Genomic DNA, 20,505 nt, shown 5'->3' with positions numbered 1-20,505 from the left:
GCAGGCAGATGCTTCTGTGGAAAGTAAGGGTCCACTCCCTTTTGAAGCCCAGGGAAAAATGGCCATAGGGGGCAGTGCCCAGTGACTATTTGTGTGGGAAGGACGTGCCTCCAGCAGCCTAAAGTAGACAATAAGATTTGGGAGGATTCCAGCTGTTGACTATATCAGCAGCCCAAAGGTCAGCGAGGCATCCCAGATCATATCCGCAGCAAAAATAGCGTTGGGGTAAGAGGGAAACACTATTTTAAAATGAAACAGCTAAGAATATATTCAAGTGGCCTCAGGGCCGGAGATGAGAGGACGGCGACAGCATGAAAACGTGGCCAAAGAACAGGTTGCCATCACATCTTCATGCTGTGCTTAGGAGCAAGTAGGGAGAGGTTCTGAATGACCTTCCCTTGGTTTCAATTTGTTTGCCAGGACAAATTGGGGGGGAGATGTCTGTCTTTTTAGGCTTGTACATTTGGAAACCAGAGACTGAAGCTGGAGCAGACCGATTTGGAACACCGTTTTTAAAAGAAGTGTTGATCTTATTGCTATTTTTCAGTCCAGATACCTTAACATCCAAACAGCTTTATATTATATACACCATGGGATCTCTCTGCATTCTTAAATTAATTAGATAACCTCTAATAACTAAGAAGTGTTTTTAAATGGCAATCTCAAGCTGAGTTAAAGAGGTAAAAATAGTTAAGAATATAGCTTTTAATAGTCCAAATCTACTCTTATAGGTTATCAACACAGGACTAGATAAGTGATAGACATTGACTGATCCATAGAGTATGAAAAATGTGTAAAAATCTGAGTGGCTATTCAACGCCTAGTTTTGAATGAAAATTAATGTGGATCAACTCCTTGTGACTTCATGTTCATCTCTATCTTCAATAAATTGATTATTTTACCTAGAATTTTTTTAATAGGGCCTCCAGGATGTGTTTTAACTCAGCTCATGTTTACCAAACTCTGTAAGTATTTTGCCTTGGTTTTAATTCCCTGACCATTAGTATTATTCTGTATGCTTATTTCAAAGAATGAAATGGACCCAGGTTCTGAAATAATGTAGGGATAGAAATGAATAAAACTTACAACCTCAATTAAAGGAGTAGCTGCAATGGCATCAAAACTCAAACTTCTTCCATGTATTAAAACTCCTGATAACTTTTGCTAAAACGAAGTGGTTTCAGTTAGCTAAATATGTTTCTCTGAGCATATGCTAGCCTCCAGATGACAGAACTGCACTTTGCTTTTTCTGGGAAGTATGAGCAGATGAATTTTCAGTATCTTTAACACCTATATCATTCACCTTTTGTTTCCTGAGTTACAGGAAACATCCTCCAGTTAACTCATCATTCACAGAAAGCCAGCAAACTGGACTGAGTTAACCAGAGTTAAGTATCAAATAGGGTATTGGACAAGCACTGAATGTCATTTTGGTAATTAAGACATGCATTGACCCACACACTTAACAGTTTTTCAGTCTGAATCACAAATGTTAGGTTCACGCAATAAGGTGGTTTCAAAGGACTTCTATAATACCATGAATCACCCTTGTATTATTGGATATTATCTATAAAATCCTCTTTCCTGCTATTCCAACTTTTATGAGAGACTTTTGAAGCAACTTAGCGTTTGCCTGGGATCATAAAGATGCAGGTAACAGGTTCAGATAACATGGCTCTAGTTTATTTATGGCAAGGATGCCCAACATTTCAGTGGGCTAAATTAAAATATTTAAATTTGATGGTTTATCCAAAATGTCATGTCAGAGAAAATCTGCACAGAAACAGGCCTTTCTGATTGGCTATTCCATGTTTTGTATGTACCTCTGCCTAGTTCTGTATGATTCATGCATGAAGTTTTTTTGAAAAAGAATCCTTGGGCCAGTGAGTTCTGCAAATCTACTTTGCATGCACATAAAGTGTAGCTTAATCAACAATTTGGCACTAAAACCCAAACAGATGTTGCACAAATCCTGCCTCAAGAAAGCCAGAGTCTTTTCCAACTTGATGCTTGCAGAAGCATGGAGCATCCGTGCTTTATTAATTTAGTGTCTTGAGCCAAGGCAACACGTATAAATCTCGTCTTCGTCTTGTCCCCTCAAGAGCCCTGAGAGGCAGGTTGGACTCAGGGTCCCACACCACGCAGTAACCCAAGGATAGACTTGAACCGGGTTTCCCCCAGGAAACAGCCCAACACTTCAAGGCATTACATCCCAGTGGGGAAGATGATGGGAACTGAAGTGGGAGAGCTCCAGCCGACATCGAGATAAACCCCAACCCCCAGAAGCGCAACAACCGCGCGCAACTCCCGCAGTAACGGAGGGAGCGTCTCTGGGCACGCCAACCTCACTTCCGGCAGCGGGAGGAGGAGGAGGAGGAGGAGGAGGGGGCGACGAGGGAGGTTGGCGGGGAGGGAGAGTCAGCAGCGCGCTTGCGCGAGCCATGCCCCCCTCTCTCTCACACCCCTCCTCACACAAAGACACGCCCCTCCCTCCTGGCCCCACCCCCTAGCCTCTCCGGAGAGCGTGCCAGTCTGAGACCCGAGGCGAAGCTCCGCTCTCGCGCTGTGCAGTGCGCACGCGCTCAGCGGAACGCCGAAGCCCCGTCCGCTGTGGCGCGGCTGTGCGGGTGGGGGAGGAGCCTCTTTCCCTCAGCGCCGCGAGCGACCGTGAGGCGGCCCGGGCGGGAGGCGGCGCTGCTGCTGCTGCGAGCGGGGGCGGCCGCCGCCGAGCTTGGCTCGGCTTCCCTCCCAGGGACCTTCCGCTCGGAATGTGAGGCAAGGGGGAGCTGGGCGGCTCCAGGCTGCAAGAGGGGCGGCGGTCGCCTCGGGCTTCCCAGCGCGGGGACGGGCGCGCGAACCCCGCCGCGCTCCCAGCCCCTCGGGGAAGGGCGGGCGGCCCCTTGGGCGGCGCCTCCTCCCCTCCGTCGCTTCCTCCCGAGTCGACACGCTTCTCGCCCGCCATGAAGAAGTTTTCTCGGATGCCCAAGTCTGACGGCACCGGCGGTGGCAACGGCGGCATCGGCGGCGCGGCATCGGCGGCGGCGGGCGGCGCGGGCTCCCTGGCGGTGGGCAGCAGCAGGGTCTTCGCCGTGGGGCGCTTCCAGGTCACGGTGGAGGAGGTGCTGGCGGAAGGTGAGCGGGTAGCGGGATGAGGAGGACCGCCCTGGCCACGGGCACCCCCGCGGGGCCTGGACCCGCCTGGCGCCGCTCCCCGTCTTTGCTGGAGCGACCCCGCGTTTCTGCAGACCCGAATGAACTCCTGCTCCTGAGAAACGGGGCGGGGTCCTTGTCCTTACCCCGTTTCTAGAGCGGTGCTTGGTCTCCGTGAACGAAACGCAGAAGTTGCCGACGTGGGCTTCCCGTCCGACTTCTGCTTTTCTCCCCGGCGCTGCTCTGGGAAAACCCGGGGCTGCCGTGCACGAGCCTTGGTTTCCCCCAAAGCGTTGGCCAGAGGAGGGTGGCTCCCCGGGAATCGAGCAAGCCAGCCCATGCATTGGGGGTCGATGTGGGTTGTGGGTTAAAGGACCGTTGGGGTCATTCCCAAAGGGGAGATGTCAGCTGAATCAAATCAAATCTTTATTACGGTCCTAGAGCAGCATAGATGTAAACTGAAATATTGGTTATTGTAGTAATACTGAGGTCTCTGGGCTTACTGCAGCAATATTGGTTGGTGATGGGACTCCAAAACATCCTGAGAATGTGAGAGTAAAGATGCTCATTTGGAGGGGAGGAAGGGTAAAGGAGAAGAAAAATTTACTATTATTATATTTTATACCACTTTTTATATATATAACACAAGGTGGTGAACATACCTAATACTCCTGCCTCCTATTTTTCCCACAACAAAAACCCTGTCTGGTGGGTTGGGCTGAGAGGGACTGGCCCAAAGTCACCCTAGTCATCCTGTATGCCTGTCAATCAAATAAAAGCTTGTCAGGGTCCACTTTAATGATTTCCATTGGTCATGTGAGCCTGTGTACATTAGGGTTAGGGATGTTGTAAATCTATTTGTAATCAGCTCAAGACTCTGGATGCATAATTATTGTTGAGGGTGGTTATAAGTGAGTATAGGGTTTGTCTCCCAGAATGGCATACAGAGATGGAGATACAAGGTAGCAAATTAAGCACTTAAGATAGGTGCATGAAAATATAGTGAGAAAAATGACTGTGAATCTTGTCAGTTGTTTGCATTCTACAGTTAAGAAATTCATTTTCAGCATTCTTTTAAAGGCCGGTCATTAAGTAGTCAAACATGGAATAACAGCAGAAAGATTAGGGTTATGGGCCTATCGCTTCCAAAAATGTCCCTGTCATATTTATATGTATAAACAATTTTATTTAGAGGCAAGCAGAGTCAGTGTAAAGGTCTCTACAGGGATGGTATCATAGGCACAAACCATTTACTAACAACACTATGAACTTGGCCTGAAAGCAGGTTTGTAACTAATAGGATTAGTACAGAAGAAGTGTTACATGTTCAGATTTCCCAGCCTCTGGGTGGTCACATGTTGCACCAATTTAAATTTCCAAGCCATCTTCAAAGGCAAATGTACATAAAGTACATTATAATTGTCCTGTTTGGCTGAAAGTGATTCCTACTGTTAAACTTTTGGTAAGCATGTTTAAAATAAAATTACATATTCGGGGGAAGGGGGACCCCTGCAGTAAGTTAAAGTGGTATTCAAAACAAATATTCACAGTATTTTTTTTAAAGGAACAGCAAGACTATATATGGTGTAGTTTAAGTACTTGAATGCAAAGGAGAAATATATTCCATATTTATGAGTTTCACTCATGAATGTTTTCTAGTCACATTTGTAATTAAAATAACGAAAGGATTTACCCTGGAAGAATGGCTTACCAGAGTGTTCCTATGAATAAAAACACGATAGAATGCCTTCAATTTGTAGCATGACTGTTATAAATGTAAAATAAATCAGGAGTGTTAAGGCATTGTAAAGACTTAACAGCTCCAAATTTGATACTCTTCAGTGTCTCAAAATACCTGTATTTTTGTTTTTGCTGAAACAGACTAAGGTAGCTATCACTTTGGAAACTTTTGCATATGTGATTTCAGACGTAAAATTGGCAGTGTGATTTTTTGGGGAAAAAGGTGTACTAGCTGGTTTGTGGGCATAGGTTATTAGAGAGAGAGAGAATGTGTCCTGTAGTCAGAAACAGTGTGCTTGGATTTGTTTCTCCTATTTAGAAGTTTACAGATGTATTTGATTAGATTATTGTTAGAACTCATTGGTTAGTTTATGCATGCTGAAAACCTGTGTGTTTTTGTTTTTCTTCTGAAGATTTAGGAATATATTATGATTCTTATGGAACTGGTATCCCCCCTTCCCCATGACTGGGTTATAAGGTAAATTATAAGTATGATCCTTTTCTCCTTAACTGTGTAAAATAACCAAAATAATGCTGTCATTAAAAATCGCATCTTGCAGAGATTTATCTTATTGTATCCTCCCTTAGATGTTCAAGGCTCTTTATAAACACTCATTTATCTGGAGCATAAATTCATTATTAGATAACTTCTAATACTTACTATGATCTAGAGGTCATACTTAGAATTTTGAAGTGATACTGAAATTGCTGTTGCAAAATGGTTGCTGGGAGGCATTGCCTATTCATAATGTAGATGCCATGGAGGTCAGAATGGGATACGAAGCACTAATTTACTAGAATGTTATTGCCACCTTTTTTCTACTCCTCTTGTTTACTCTTGTCCCTTTTCAGAGGAAGGGGGTATAATAAAAAGAAATAACTAGGTTATAGCCATCCCATAAACTTACGTGGGTCCATGAGGGGACTAGAGGCATTCTTGGGAATAAAGATGATGTTGGAGGCTAGCACTTCACTTGGCAGCATGGCAAACCCTTCTATAATTTAAATAATTATACTGTACATACATACTCATCCTGCTATTCCCTTTCAGGGTAAGAGGTGTTATGCAAAGTGTAGAATATGAGTGAGAAGTCATGGTTTTGGTTAATCAGGGCTTTCACATAGCACTTTTGTGTAAGATAAAGAATGGACTAGATGACAAGCTTAGTTCTGCTCAGTCTGAATGCAGCATTCCATGCTGCTAGTAGGAGCCCAATACCAATCAGTTTTTGGTATAGTTTAGCCAGTATGCCACAAGCAGAACCAAAACCCAGTTTACCCCAAGCATGCTTGCAGTATTTGAGACAAGCTAGGTGTTGCCTACATCCTGCTAACAAGGAGGTATGTGCAGTGTACCTGATACACCTGAATATTCATTTAGAAAGTCTGATAGAGGCTGTCTGTGAGGCCCTTGGTGTGCTTGGACTTGTTGAAATTTCATAATCTTAATTTTTTTTTAATGAATATGTCATCTTAGGTAGCCTGCTCCAACTTTGAACTGTGTGTGTGTGTGTGTCCGTCCGTCCGTCCGTCCCCTTTGAGTCAGTATTGACTCCTGGCGACTGCCTGGAGAAGTCCCTGCAGTTTTCTTGGTAAGATTTTAGAAGTGGTTTGCCCTGGCCTCCTCCTTCCTAGAGCTGGGAGAGAGGGACTGACCCAAGGTCACCCAGTTGGCTTCATGCCTAAGGTGGGACTAGAACTCACAGTCTCCCAGTTTCTAGGCTGATGCCTTAACCACTACACCACACTGGCTGAAGAACGCTTTGGAAGTGCTGAATTAATGTTGGGCCAATCCCATTCTCTCAGCCCTACCTATCCCAAGGGTGGTAGTTGTGGGAAAAAAAATGAAAGAGGGAACACAGTACATAGTGTCATGAGCTCCTGGAGGAAAGGCAAGATATAAATTTCTGCAATCTGTAAGTAGTCATCCAGTACATTTGAAAAGGCATATGTTTAGAAAAGGTCTGTAGGTGCTCATTTAGGGATACAAGAAGGCAGTTGTTGCTAGAGAATGGTCTTTAAGCTAATGGCCTCCTCAGCTTTCTCAGGCTTGCTGTTTGGGAAAAAAAACATGTATTACTGACCTGAGCTACAGGGAATTGAATGACTGAGAAGCATAGCATTAGTGCCTTTTAGAGCATGTATTTGCCAAGTTGGAATGTAATAGGCCAGGCTAAACTGATTCAGCATATGTATGAATTTAGTTATCTAAATGATAAGACAAATTTTCAAGTAAATATGCTGGATGGAAGAAGTTTAGCTATATGTGACAGTAAATACCCAGTTGAGACAACTTTGCAAACCCTTAAGTGACAAATATCATTTGCACAGAAGAAAGTACTTCCATGTAAGTACACATCAATGATTTCCCTATTTCACGCTACACAGTTTTGTTGTTGCATTAGTGAGTTTATTGTTATCAGTCATGGGAAACAGAAAGCTGCCCATAACTACTGTATGTGGCTTTCAGTCCTAAAGGCAGGGGTTCTCAAGCTTTATGGTATTGTGTCTCCCTAAAATAATACATTTGTGTGACCCATGAACAGTGCTGCTGCTGATACAATAATAATAGTTGTTGAAAGAAAGAATGAACATTTCTCCTATTGTGTGGGACTTTTTTGCTCTGCACTCTTGAAGCTCAAGTTGCTGCCTCCAATCATCCCTAATCAGCTGGTTAGGATTATGGGATTTCTGCTCTTCCCTGCCCCTGGAAGCAAATTGATTGGGAGAACTGCTGCTGCTGAAACCTGGGTCTTGTGGAGACCAGTTTGAGGCTGCCCCGGAGAAATGGTGTACTTCATGTTCTTGTGCCTCACTGAGTGAAAATGCCCTGAGGGGCAGTTGGCTGGCTCCCCATCTTCCTGGGCTCAGTTCCCTTTCACCAAGTTTCTGCTAAGCAACTTTGGGATTACTGTAGCAAGACTCTTTGAAGCAGGGAGGGGAAGGCAGGAGGATGGGGCAAGCATCTTGAAGGGAAAGAGATGAAGGAGTGAGAGAAAAGTCAAAAGAAGACAGGGGGAAGAGGCTACTCTGGAAGGTGAGAATTTGCCACTTGCTTTCCTGTGGGATTTTCTTGCAATATAGATCCCCTAGTTAGTCCTACTAGTTTCAGTTTATGGTGACCAGTGGCTTTGGCAATCCTCCTAATATAAAATGAATTTTAGGATAGCCCTTCTAATCCTGGGGGGCAAGTTTATGGAGTCTGCCATGGTGGGGGGGGAAGTACCTCTTGAATCAGGGTTTCGATGCCCTTTGCCATAGGAAGAAAGTAGCGGTGTCAGTTGTTGGTGCTTCAAAGCCACTTGAAGAGTGTGATAACTTGTACGGCTAGCAGAGGGAAATGACAGAGCAGTGCCTGACTGTAGACAGCCACAGAGATGACTTTGGAGAAACTATGTGGCAACAGTTAATAGAAATATAATAGAGTCCAGCATTCTGGTAGAATCTGTTTCCTGACCTGCCTACCTCAAAGGGCTGTCACTCATTGGAAGAAGAGATTGAGGTGCCATGGCAGGAGGGAAGTGCAGTGGCTCTGTAGCAGGTGCTTCCAGGTGCCATGAGCCCTTTTGTTGGCAGCATTAGCTGCCAAGCAGTAGTGGTAGTAACAGCCAAATGAACATGCCATTTTTACCAGTAGCTATCCATAGTGATGTGCTTGGCACCATGCTTCTCAGGTGCCTTTGAGAAGGCACACTTGCCTGGACCCAGTTCTGGGCCTCTCTAGCTTGTCACATGTCTTCCTTCCTGGGTTCTCTGCGAGTTAGAACTCCTGTGCTCCCTGCCCACTCATCCTTGAACCTTCTGGCCCCCCAGAAATTTTGCTACAACACCCAGGATGTGATGACCCATTGTTCTCAGCATGAAACTGAATATAAATGTGACCCATCTAAAAAGGATTTTTAGCGGTATCAGTAAAAGAGAATAAAAGCAATAGCAATAAATGGCCTTTCCTAAAATAATAGTGTATTTGAATTTCAGTTTTTTTTTCTCACATTGCTCTGTGCTTATAAAAGGGAATTTTTGGATCCAAAACATTGCACCACGCATACCTTCTGTTTGGATGAATTAAGTGGTCAGGCTGTGCATTCCTTTATGTGAGCAAAGGAAGTTTGTCATTTTGGATGGGATTTAATCTTTGCAAAAATCACAGATATGGATACGTTTCTTGGTCATTCCAGGAACTAAACATAAATCCTGGAATGAAAAAATTCCTAAGTGGTAGATAGGAAACTCAGATATGAAGGGTAGAAGTAGACTGACAAAATCAGGAATTCAGGGATTATGGGGATTGAAGTTCAGTGCTTCTGGAAGACAGTGCTGCCAGGCCTGCTGTAGCTTTTCAGCCTGCATAAGGAGGAATTCTGCTAATGTTGGCTGCTACTGTCACTGCAGTTTCTTTAACCTGTCAGTAACATGACCTGATACAAATAGTGAAAGCTAAGCAGCACTGCATTTCATATTGATCTGGCTGGAAGCTGATACTCATAGATATTTAGACAAAATATTTAGACAGGCTTATTGATATGTTGATGATATTTGCATACTGCAGTTGAGTAAGTTATTTGGGGTATAAAGGGTAGGTAAGGATTAGTTTCATATTCTAAAAATTAACACTCAAAATACAGTATGGATGTAAATGCAACATTGGATATATGTACTTCTTTAAGATCAAAGCAGCTCTTTGTATGTATTTAGTTGGGGAAAGAGGTTTAAAACTTCCCCAGGGTGCTGTACCTTTTAAATTTGCTTCATGGTCTACTACTTTTAGGAGGGCATTACAGGCATAATACCTATTTTCCCTGTCACGTGATAGATAAATTTATGTAGGGCAATTTTAAATTTGAAAAGAAATGGCATCCCTAATGCATTTACCCCTATCCCTTGCAATTGTTTATTTGAAAAAAGAAAATGACGGTTTCGCAATATAAAATATTACATTTATCAAGGAAAAAATAGTTCTTAATGGAAAGTGTCTATTTGACATGACTGTATTATTCCAAGGCATTAGCTCTGTTTGATATTGTTTCTCATGATTTAAAAAAAAAAAAGACTGGGATAATTTTGGCTTATTTGCTCAATCTCCTTTCCTCCCTGGGAAATGTATTTATTTGTTTTACAATATTTACATGCTGTCCATACTTTGGGCAACTCAAAATAATAAAACGTCACTAACATAATATGAATAAAAATTATTGTACCAATTAAATTTTTAGTCCTGTCTGGATGATTTAGCATTAAGCATGAATTAAACAGTTAATCCCAACTGTGGTTTGCTTCAGTGGCGCCAATGTCGTAGTCTTTGCTTGAAAGTTGATTTCCACATTTGAGCTTAGGTGAAATGACTGTCTGGAGCTAATGAAAAGCAGCCCACAGCTGAATTCTCTGCAGTGTGACGGAGGAGGATAGGGATGGGGAGTTCAAGGCTGTGGCTGTCTTATATTTGTGCCCATCTCATGGCTTGTTCTGATGATTTGCATATTATTTATTTATTAATCACATTTATATGGTTGCCCATCTCACAAAAAGCAACTCTGGGCAGCATACAGCTATCAATAAAACAAGAAATATATAAAAACAGTTATAAAAATATAAAAATGAAAAACATAATAAAAATTAAATATACAAACCACATGGAAATGCAGATCATGCAGACAGGGCATGTTGCGGACCCCGTCTGTAAGAGTATTCCATTTGGCGGGGTCCAGGAAGCGGGCCTTCTCTGCAGCAGCTCTCGCCCTCTGGAACATTCTCCTCCCGAGGTGAGGCCAGCTGAATCAGTCATGACCTTTCAGAAGAACCTGAAGACCTGGCTCTGCCACCGTGCTTGGGGTGGGGAGGAGAGTCGTCATTCCGGGGGATGGCTGGCGCCTCAGAGTGCTCCTCACATACATACGAATTGAACTCAATCTTTTACTGCCATCTGGATTTTATTTTTTTATATTATATTTATATGTTGTATTTGTATCTAGATTTTATATACTATTTATGACTGATGTTTTTAACTTGTTAGCTTTATTGTAAACCGCCCAGAGTCCCTCTTCTGGGGGGAGATGGACAGTGGCAAAAATTTGAAAAATAAACGAACAAATAAATAATAAAAAAAGATCAGCCACAGTGGAGCCATCCAAGAATGCCTCCGGTTCTCTGGGACCCCCAGGCCTGGTGACATAACCAGGTCTTGAGGGACTTCTGGAATGATAGCAGGGATGGAGCTAACCTGACTTCGGGGGTGGGGGGGAATGTTCCATGGGGCGGGTGCCACAGCAGAGAAGGCCCGCCTCCTGGGACCCACCAAATGTTGGTCCCTGGCAGATGGTATCCACAACATGCCTTCTCTGCCAGATCTAATGGGACGGTAATCGGGGAGGGTGATTTACTATTATGGTTCAGATATTGATATAATGAAACACTTTCCAGTTGTGAGTCATTGCAATCAGTTTGCCTCAATTGGCTGGTTAACTTAATTAAGCAATGTACTCTGTGTTCATGAATATGCTATGGCCTGTCACTTATTTATTACTGATTTAATATATTTTTATAACAGAACCTGTGTTAAACTATTTATATTTTTAAAATTTATTCAATTTTTGATGCTGCCCCACTCAAACTGAGCCTGGGTTGCTCACAGAATAAACAACACAAAACAAGTAAATAAGAGTACAATAAACAATCCAAAAAGAATTACAAAACAGTTACAACACACCAATCTGAATTGGCGAGGATCTGTTTACCGTATCCCAAGGCCAGAGAGAATAGTTTGGAATGCCGTCAGGGTAGGAGCCACCTAAATCTCGGGGGACGAGACCTCATTCCAGAGGCTAGTGCCTTTGTAGTGACAAAGAAGGCATGCTTCCTGGGTACTGATAGATTACACTGTTTAATCAAGGGGCCTTGAAGCATGCCCACTCTTCTGGCTGGGCATATCTTGAATCAGTGTGTCTAAAATAGAATTTAAAGGAGGAAAAACCATTGCATTAGTCAATATTAAAACATTATGTATAAATTAAAAGGCAGGTGGAAGAAGACCCCCCCCCCCATCATGCAGGGAAGGCTTAGGTGAAGACATCATAATATTGATTGTATCAAAGTATCACTCTAATTTTGTTTTAACTTGTTTGGGCTTAAGAGGGCATGTTTGCACTGAATAGCTGAGTAAACATCTGCAGGTGTCTTTGGTGCGTCGTTTCCTTGAGTGGCCTGGCTGGAAACCACAGTATGTTAAAGGTTGACTTGCCATAGTGATCTTTTCTAGCCAGAAAAAGAACAGGAGGAATTGACAACCACCCCTCTAAAATTTAACTACCTTTCTGGCTTCTTCAGGCTAGAAGAAGACATCGCACTGACTTTATGTGCTTTCCAGGGAAGAGCTGCTACTGTGCATGTGGAAAGGACATGTTAATACTCCTACTATATATGTTCTATCTATGTAAGTACTTGTTCTTTTAGTGCAGTGTTTCTCAATTGCCAAGGTTGAGAAACACTGTTCTAGTGAATCAAATATAGATTCAGTTCAAAGCAGTAATTGAGATTTACAGACTTGTTATTGTATCTAATTCATTCATATGAGTGCTTTAATGAAAATGCTTCTTAGCCTTGAAGTAAATTAAAGTTGATTTTTACTTGGATTCTATACAATGTTTTGAAAATTTACAAAAACTTAATTTAGGAAATTGTGAGCAGTTGTTTTCTTAGATACTTGTAGAGGAAAGGCAATTGCTGACTGTTATTAGGCATCAGGAAAACTATCCTGAAAATGATAACATGATTCTTTTGGATGCACTGCTTACTTCAAGGAGGTTATCTTATAAAACATGGAGGAAATAATTTATTCTACTAAATGATTTTTATGCTCTGGAAAGGATGACCCAATGAGGATGTTGGGAGATTTATGAAATAAAAGATGGAGGAGTTAAGGAGGGGCTGTTCTTGAGAATGGTAAAGAGGAATCTCCTAGAAGTGAGATAAATCTTTGGAAATTGGTTGAATTCATAACATAACTTTATTACTATATTTGTGCAGAACCAAGCCATTTGAAATATAAGAGTATTTTGGAACTGTCAAGGAATTTTGCAGTACAGTACTCCTTGCTTAACAACCACAATTGAGACCACAATTTTGGTTGCTAAGTGAAGCAGTCATTAAGCAAATCTAACTCGATTTTACCACCTTTTTTGCAGTGGTCATTAAGTGAATCACTGCAGTCATTAGGTGAACTATGTCATTAAGCAAATTATGTAGTTCCCCATTGATTTTGCTTGCCAGAAGCTGGCTGAGAAGGTTGAAAATGGCGATCATGTAACCACGGGATGCTGTGATGGTCATAAATGTGGACCAGTTGCCAAGCGCCCAAATTGTGATCATGTAACCGTGGGGATACTGCAATGGTCATAAGTGTGAGAACTGGTCGTAAGTAATTTTTTCCAGCACCGTTGTAAGACTGAACCATCACTAAATGAATGGTTGTTAAGCAAGGACTACTTGTAAAGAGCATTTTTAGAATCCTTGTCAGTATTAATAAGATTTGTGGACTTCAACTCCCAGAATTCTGGGAATTGAAGTCCACACATCTTAAAGTTGCCAAGGTTGAGAAATGCTGATCTATGAGGTACCACTCTGTATGTCCTCATGCCCTCTCCTTAAGATCTGTGGTGCTTTTAGAATATGAATACTATACCCTGAAACAACCTTTCTATGTCATGGTGAAATACTAATTACCAGGGTTCAAATTAAGTGATCTTTACTGAAAAGTCAAACTGAGAGTCATGTGGTTGTGGTGGGATAAAAATTGAATTAATAAATCTGTGAGACAAAGAACACACAGACTTAATTTGAAATATACTGCTTAATATACTGAACGCTCTGTTCAGTTACAAAACAAAATGCTTTGTTATAGAAATCAGTGGACATGCTTGTTCAGTAAATTTGTGAATTAAAGAAAGGAAAACTTGTTTTATGTTAGTATTTTTTGGGGTGGTGATTTTGAATCAGTTCTCCTATGCTGATTTCACATAGCCAGGACTTGTTATGTCCTTTTTACATTATACATTATTAATTGCTCTAGGAAATTAAACATTTATGCAGTTTTGTGAATCAAGTAATAGTTTAAATTATATTTTCTTTTTAAAAAATCTATAGAAGCCTAATTTACTCAAATATTTTGCCCTGCCTCTTGACAGTTGTTTTCAAAACTGCTGTATTAGTGAAACTTACGCATGGTGTTTTAGTACCTAAAATCTTTTTCAGTCTGACAAAATAATACTTGAATAAAATACCTGTACACAGGCTGTTGTTTATTCAAACAAACTGATTTTTGCTTGGAGAAATGAATGGTTTTTCAGACTGCTTTGTTTAATGATATACCTGTGGTTTCTTCTTGCCTCTTTGTTATGGATACATTTCTGTTTACGTAGTTTGAGATTGTTGACAGGATTCTTAGTTGTTTGAGACCAATGTGTCCATGTATCATCCGTGCTGTTTCTGACTGATAAGGTAGGAGAGGCCTGACTGAGAGGGTATATGGAGGCAGGAATTTAAGTCACATAATAACAATGCAAGGACTGGGAAACTTTTAATGAAAAAGATAATGAGATCCAAAAATATTGGAAAGTTTTTCAGCAGCCTTCAATTTATTATTCTTGGGCAAAGTGCTTTAGCTTTTGATGGCATCTCAGCTCAGATTCTTGGATGAGGTTATCTGGATTCATTTTAATTTAGCTTCAGACTTGGATTTGGATCAGAAATAGTTTTTATTGTAGTGGTTAATTATTTATGCAGGAAATTGGGAGTGTTCCTTGAAGATCAACAATGCTGGTGACCTCCTTTTAGACTAGTATAGATCATTCATGTTTCGCATGCTATTTTACACTTAAGTGGAATCAATGAAAGAGCTATTCATGGGATTTGTAGTATGTTATCGTAACTATAATTTCTCTTTTTCATCTATGATCAGGGTGTTGAAAATGTTGTGAATTGGTAGAACACTTTCCAGCAGTAGTGGCATGGATGAGTGCTAACCTAAAACTTCATCCAGACAAGACAGAATTGCTTGTGGTTAAAAAGTAGGCAAACTCCGAAATTTGGTTTCTTCAAAATTATTCTTCCTGAAACAAGTTCACAATCCAGGATGCTTCTGGATTCAGTTTTGCACTTGGAAGCTTTAATGGTAATGGTAGCCAGCAGTGCTTTTGCTCAATTTAAGCTGATGTTCCTGTTCCACCTATACTTATTAAAACTGTTCTGGCCATATTGACTCATTTCTTCATTATGTCTAAATTGGATTGTTTCAACACATGCTACTTGGGAGTATCTTTGAAGAGTCTTTGGAAATTATAATTAGTTCAGACTGTAGCAATGAGAATGTTGATGGATTCTCAGTGGCAGGACCACTGTTATGGAGATTGCGGTGAGGAAGGAGGGGGCACCTTCCAGGGGGAAAAACGCACTCACAGTGTAGAAGACCTTGGGCGCCCGGCCAAGAAGGTCAGGGAGGACCCGCCTTAGAGTTTCTGGAGTTTTTCCCTTAGAGCCTGCTAGTTTTGCTCGGTTTGACAAGATTTTGTTTGTATGGTAGAAACAATAAAAGACTAGAGCTTCATTCCTGGCTTAGTGTAGATTCTTCGCTTTAACCCTGACAGCCACTCTGCACTGGGCCTGCAAGGATTGTATTTGTTACCAGTTTGTTTCCAGCACAGTTCAGAGGGTTGTTGATGACCAAGATATTGTAGAGTGTCAAGGTAGTCCAGATCAAGAAACAGATACTGCTTAGGCCTAAAACTACTTTTATTAGAATGGCTATACAGCAGTAACAGAATCTTGCAAGTCTGAATGTGCTTCCCTTTGTCCCTCTTTTGTCTTTATGTGAATTACGGAGGTGTCTGTCTTAGGCATTTTTGTGAATCTCTATCTTTGTATGGAGTTAATCTAAGTTTATCTGATCATTGCCTTGGTAGCGGATCTTCACTCTCTCCATTAAGGCCGTCTTCTGTACTCTATACTCCAGCCTTTTCAACTTTTTGACCCTGTAGGAACCTTTGAAATATTTTTCAGGCCTCAGGAAACCCTGTACATTCAGGCTCAACTATGGACCAGAAGTTACAAAATTACTATCTTCGTTTCATAGGTAGGCCTGTCTATATGCATTAACAGTGTTCTTAAACTAAAAAATAAAGAATGAAACTTATCTCTTTAATGTGAAGTTGCCTGAATTTGAAATAATGTTTTAAATAAATTGTGATCTCCCAGGGAACCCCTAGTCTCGTTCCAAGGGTTCCTCCAGGGTGAAAAGGTAGAGAAAGGCTGCTCTAAATATACTGTACTGTATAGTAGGATCTAGTTTGGATTCCAAAAAATGTTTTGAAATACATGAATATAACTTCTATCTGCAACTCTTTAAAGCTGCATTGTTTCTAGGATTGCATGATAGTTGTGCCATTTCAGAAGGAGATGCATCTGCTTTGAAGGGTTGCAGATAGGTGCTTCATTCACATTCCAGTCTGCTCCAGAGCAATCTTTTGGAATCTCGTCTGAAGTATTATACAACCTTACCGTGAAGAGCAGGTGTTCAAACCATTTTAGGCTGTGGAAACTGCTTGTTAAAAAAAAAATCCAGAACCCCTGCTTAAGAGGGATGGCATTTCTGACAAGCCGTGCCCTTCCTGCTGTATCTAAGAAAAATTGCTATGGCTGTCCTTGGAGAGCAGTGTTGAGGTGGGAACAGACGGCTGAATGCATTCAAGAAAATGCAGAGAAACTCTCTGAAGGGACTAAGAGAAGAAGAATACAGTATAAAACTCAATACACTCAGACACCTTCAATCTTCACTAAGGGTGTCCTTAACAATTTTATTATGCAAAGATTTTTTCCCCTTAGTTTTAAAAAAACTCTCTGCAAGGGACTAAAGGTGGGTGGATGGGGGGACCTCTCCACAAGGTAGTATGGGGAAAAAAAATCCTCTCTGCAAGGGAGTATGGGGGAAAATTCCTCTCTGCAAGGGACTAAGGGAAGAAAATAACTGTCCACAAGGGACTATGGCTTTTTTCCCCCTCTTAGTTCCTTACAGAGAGTTTTTCCCCCCCTTAGTTCTTTCTGTAGAACCCAGAAAGTCCTTGCAGAATCCTAGGTTTCTGTGGAATGCAGTTTCAAAACTCAGCTGCAGAGGATGTGGTTTTTAAAATTTGTTTGCTAGGGCCACTCTAACTGGACCAGTTTTAGTTATCCCCCTGAAGCTTCCTTTAATTGGAATAGGAATAAAACTTACAGGTCTTTGGTACTTTGTTTTTGTCCATTTGTAGGGCTGTGCAGCACAAAATACTCCTTGGATTGACTGGAATGTAGCATCAGTCTGCAACTCTTTAAAGCAGATGATTCCCTGCCCCCCGCCCCAGGATCACACTTCTACTTGTACATGATTATAGAAAAACATGAATTTGATTTAAGGAGTTTCAGAGAGGTGGAACGTTTGAATCCCCAGATGCACTGAAGCACCCTTTTGCCTCTAAAGCTGAAGTTCTGCAAAGCCCTATTTGTTACTGGAAATATATTTAACAAAAAAAATCTTTAAGAGCTTTAAATAGCATAGCACTACCGTCTTGTGTCTCAGAATTTGTTATGGATGAAGCAGTACTTCGAAATTTGTAGCTTGGGACAGGGCTGCATACTCTGTGCGTACAATATTTGGACCAATGTTTTAAGTGGACAAAGGGTGGATATGTGGTTTCTACATAAAACATGGCATTTGTCAAGTTCTATAGTGAGAAAGGATTTAGGGATATGAACATGCCCACAGATACTTAGTGAGGATTTTTGTTGACTAGAAGACTTTCAAGTCTTATTCTCACATTTTGCTTTATAATTATCCAGTCAACAACTTTTTTTATATAATTCTATAAATAGTTGGTCTGTTAATAATAATAAAAATATCTTGAGCAAACAAGATGTTGGAAGTAATCGAGAGTCAATACACTGACACATTTCAGGGTACTACAGTTTTCTATCTAAAATTGTGATAGGTTTAAAAAGTGTTGGTGTTAGGATATGTTGCCACCTTATGGCAGAAGAATGCTTGTTTGGACCTGTGCTTCAGTAGTTTCAGACTTTGTTTGGTAGAATCTTGCTGGTTTCTCAGTGATGGTGAAAATAGTGATCCCTAGCTTTGCTCTGGTTTTGATTCTAGCTGTCATCTCTTCCAGTCCATTAAAAAAAATATACAGTATTGGCTGTTTAAATTGAACAGTTATGGGGAGAATATGCATCCTTGTCTCATTCAATTCTCTGTTCTGGACTACTCTTTTTTACAGAGTCAGCTATTGCTTATTGTAAAGGTTCTTTTGAAGAATAATTTGGTATTTTAGCATATATATTAGCGTTAATATAGTCTGCATTCTGACATGTTCCACAAAATGAGAGCCAGTTTGCTGTAGCGGTTAAGGTGCTGGCCTAGAAACCAGACCAGGCTTCCCTTAGGCATGAAAGCCGGCTGGGTGACTTTGGGCCAGTCGCTCTCTCTCAGCCCAACCCACCTCACAGGGTTGTTGTTGTGGGGAAAATAGGAGGAGGAAGGAGTATTAGGTATGTTTGCTGCCTTGAGTTGTATATAAAAAAGGCGAGATAAAAATATAACAACAACAACAATGTATAGTCAGTAAAGCAAAGGTGAGCTGCCACCTTAGATACTTTTTCAGTCCTTGTTACCTGTCTTAGGTTAGTCAGCTGATCGTTCATTCCTTTGCCTTTTGTTAAACCTGCCTGTTCATATCTTGTTTCTCTCTCCTTGTATGGCTATATTCTTCTTTGTACAGACTTAAGCAATACTTTGCTTGCATGAGGAATTAGGGTAATGGTTTGGGAATTTGCACATTTTATTATATCTTTGTTCAGTAGAACTATGTGCACCAGTTGTTTCCAATCTATGCAGCACCTCTTTTGTATTAATTATTGCATTAATGCCTTTTTTAGGCTTCTGTGTGAGCCTGAAAAAAAAGATGCTGTAGCTTTAATGAACCACATCATTAGTGCATCTGTGTTTGTATGAAGTCAAAAAGATTTCCTCCAAAATAAGGCTTTCTTTTTCAGCAAGGGTTTTGGAGCTGTGCTAATAATAATTCTAGTTGTTCTTATTATTTAAAATTATTTAGATTTATTTTAAATTGCTCGCTGGCCTAAATCCTGTGAGTAGAAAGGTACATACACATGAAATATAAATAATAACTAAGCCATGATAAGCCAAGGGTTGTTAACCATGATATATTAAATAAACCTCAAGAGGCTGGCTTCACATACCATGTTCAGCCACAAACTGTTTTATCAATCATGTACCTAAGATGTGTCTCTGATCGCAGACTGTTTTGTTTGTGGAACTTCTTAATCATTTAGACTTTGATAGTAGGAAGGAAGTCCATGAGGCAAGTCAGTGCAGAGAAGATATTTAAATTATGAATAGTTACACTCCGCTTTTTATGGACAGTTCCTCAACTACTGGGTATAGACATAAACTATTCATTTTTAGTATATGTATTGCTTCACATTTTGATTTGCTGAACTTGTGATACGGTACCTCAGGAACATATATTCAGAAAATGTTTTGTTCTTGATGGCGAGAAAACCAAATGAAAGATTTAAAAGGCAGTTTACAAGGCAATACTGAACTTGATAAATATCAAAACGGGTACTTGTATAAAAGCTGTGCGATGGAACAAAACTTTGAAACTTGCAGTGTTCGGGTGTGTGGCATTAGGATTTCAGACTGAAGTTTGAGACTGTTCTTCTCGTTTGTACTAACTTCAACTGTGTTATTAAATGTTTCTAAAACTAGAAACATTTTATTGTAAACTGCCCAGAGTCCCCCCTGTTGGGAGAGATGGGCGGTAATAGAAATTCGAAAAATAAAATAAAATAAATAAACTATTTTCAAGAATTTCTGTTTGCCTATCTATAAATCTTTCTGTGAAGCAAAGATTTGACATTTCATAGGATGTGTGCAAAAGTTTCTTTTGGGCTTCAGAGTTATTGGGTGCCCACAAATATTAGCTGGTTTAGTAGTTGCTTTCTGAATAAAATTTCCTTCTTCCCCGATTATTCTGATATACCGGCTTCCCAGGTTTGGATTCAATAGACTGTTTGAATCTAATTCCTTCTCCCCCAATAAATGAATTTCTGAAATGTGAAAATAATAGGCATTTGTCCTTTACTGCATAATTCCTAGCAGATTTTCACATAACTCAGATGATTAAATGGAAACATTCAAGAGTATTAAGTCATTTAATTATTTTTTAAGAAATAAAACTTTTGTTTCTTAAATTAAAAAGATGAATTTGTTCATAGCTCTGTTGTTCTTGTAGGTGGCTTTTCCACAGTACTCCTGGTGCGTACTCATGGTGGAGTCCGGTGTGCATTGAAAAGAATGTATGTAAACAATTTGCCTGACCTCAATATCTGCAAAAGGGAAATAACAATAATGGTAAGTATATATAATATAAATATATAATATAAAATATAAATTTTGTGTTGTGTGTGTGTGTGTGTGTATGTGAGTGTGTGTATAGTTTAGGAAGCATGCATTAGTTTGTGATATAACGTTTGAATCTGGTTTCATTGTTTGTGAATGGTTAAATATGGTTC

The 20,505-nt window shown here is 40.6% G+C and overlaps 1 protein-coding gene across 3 annotated transcripts in view; it reads left to right on the top strand.

Annotated features, from left to right (window-relative positions):
- Positions 1-2,675: 2,675 nt before the first annotated feature.
- Positions 2,676-20,505, top strand: part of BMP2K (BMP2 inducible kinase) — a 61,200-nt gene continuing 43,370 nt past the window's right edge. For 2 of the 3 annotated variants that reach the window (XM_063310044.1, XM_063310043.1), the window contains exons 1-2: positions 2,677-3,132; positions 20,226-20,344. In XM_063310044.1, coding sequence (XP_063166114.1) covers positions 2,961-3,132; positions 20,226-20,344 — 291 coding nt within the window. In that variant the 5' untranslated portion in view covers positions 2,677-2,960. Of the gene's footprint in view, positions 3,133-20,225; positions 20,345-20,505 lie in introns of all 3 variants that reach the window. The other variant, XM_063310045.1, reaches the window with a different exon arrangement.

This window comes from Candoia aspera, chromosome 8 (genome assembly GCF_035149785.1).
Source record: "Candoia aspera isolate rCanAsp1 chromosome 8, rCanAsp1.hap2, whole genome shotgun sequence".
Classification (NCBI taxonomy): Eukaryota; Metazoa; Chordata; class Lepidosauria; order Squamata; family Boidae; genus Candoia; species Candoia aspera.
The sequence above is the reverse complement of the archived record's forward strand: the minus strand, read 5'-3'. Positions and strand labels throughout refer to the sequence as shown.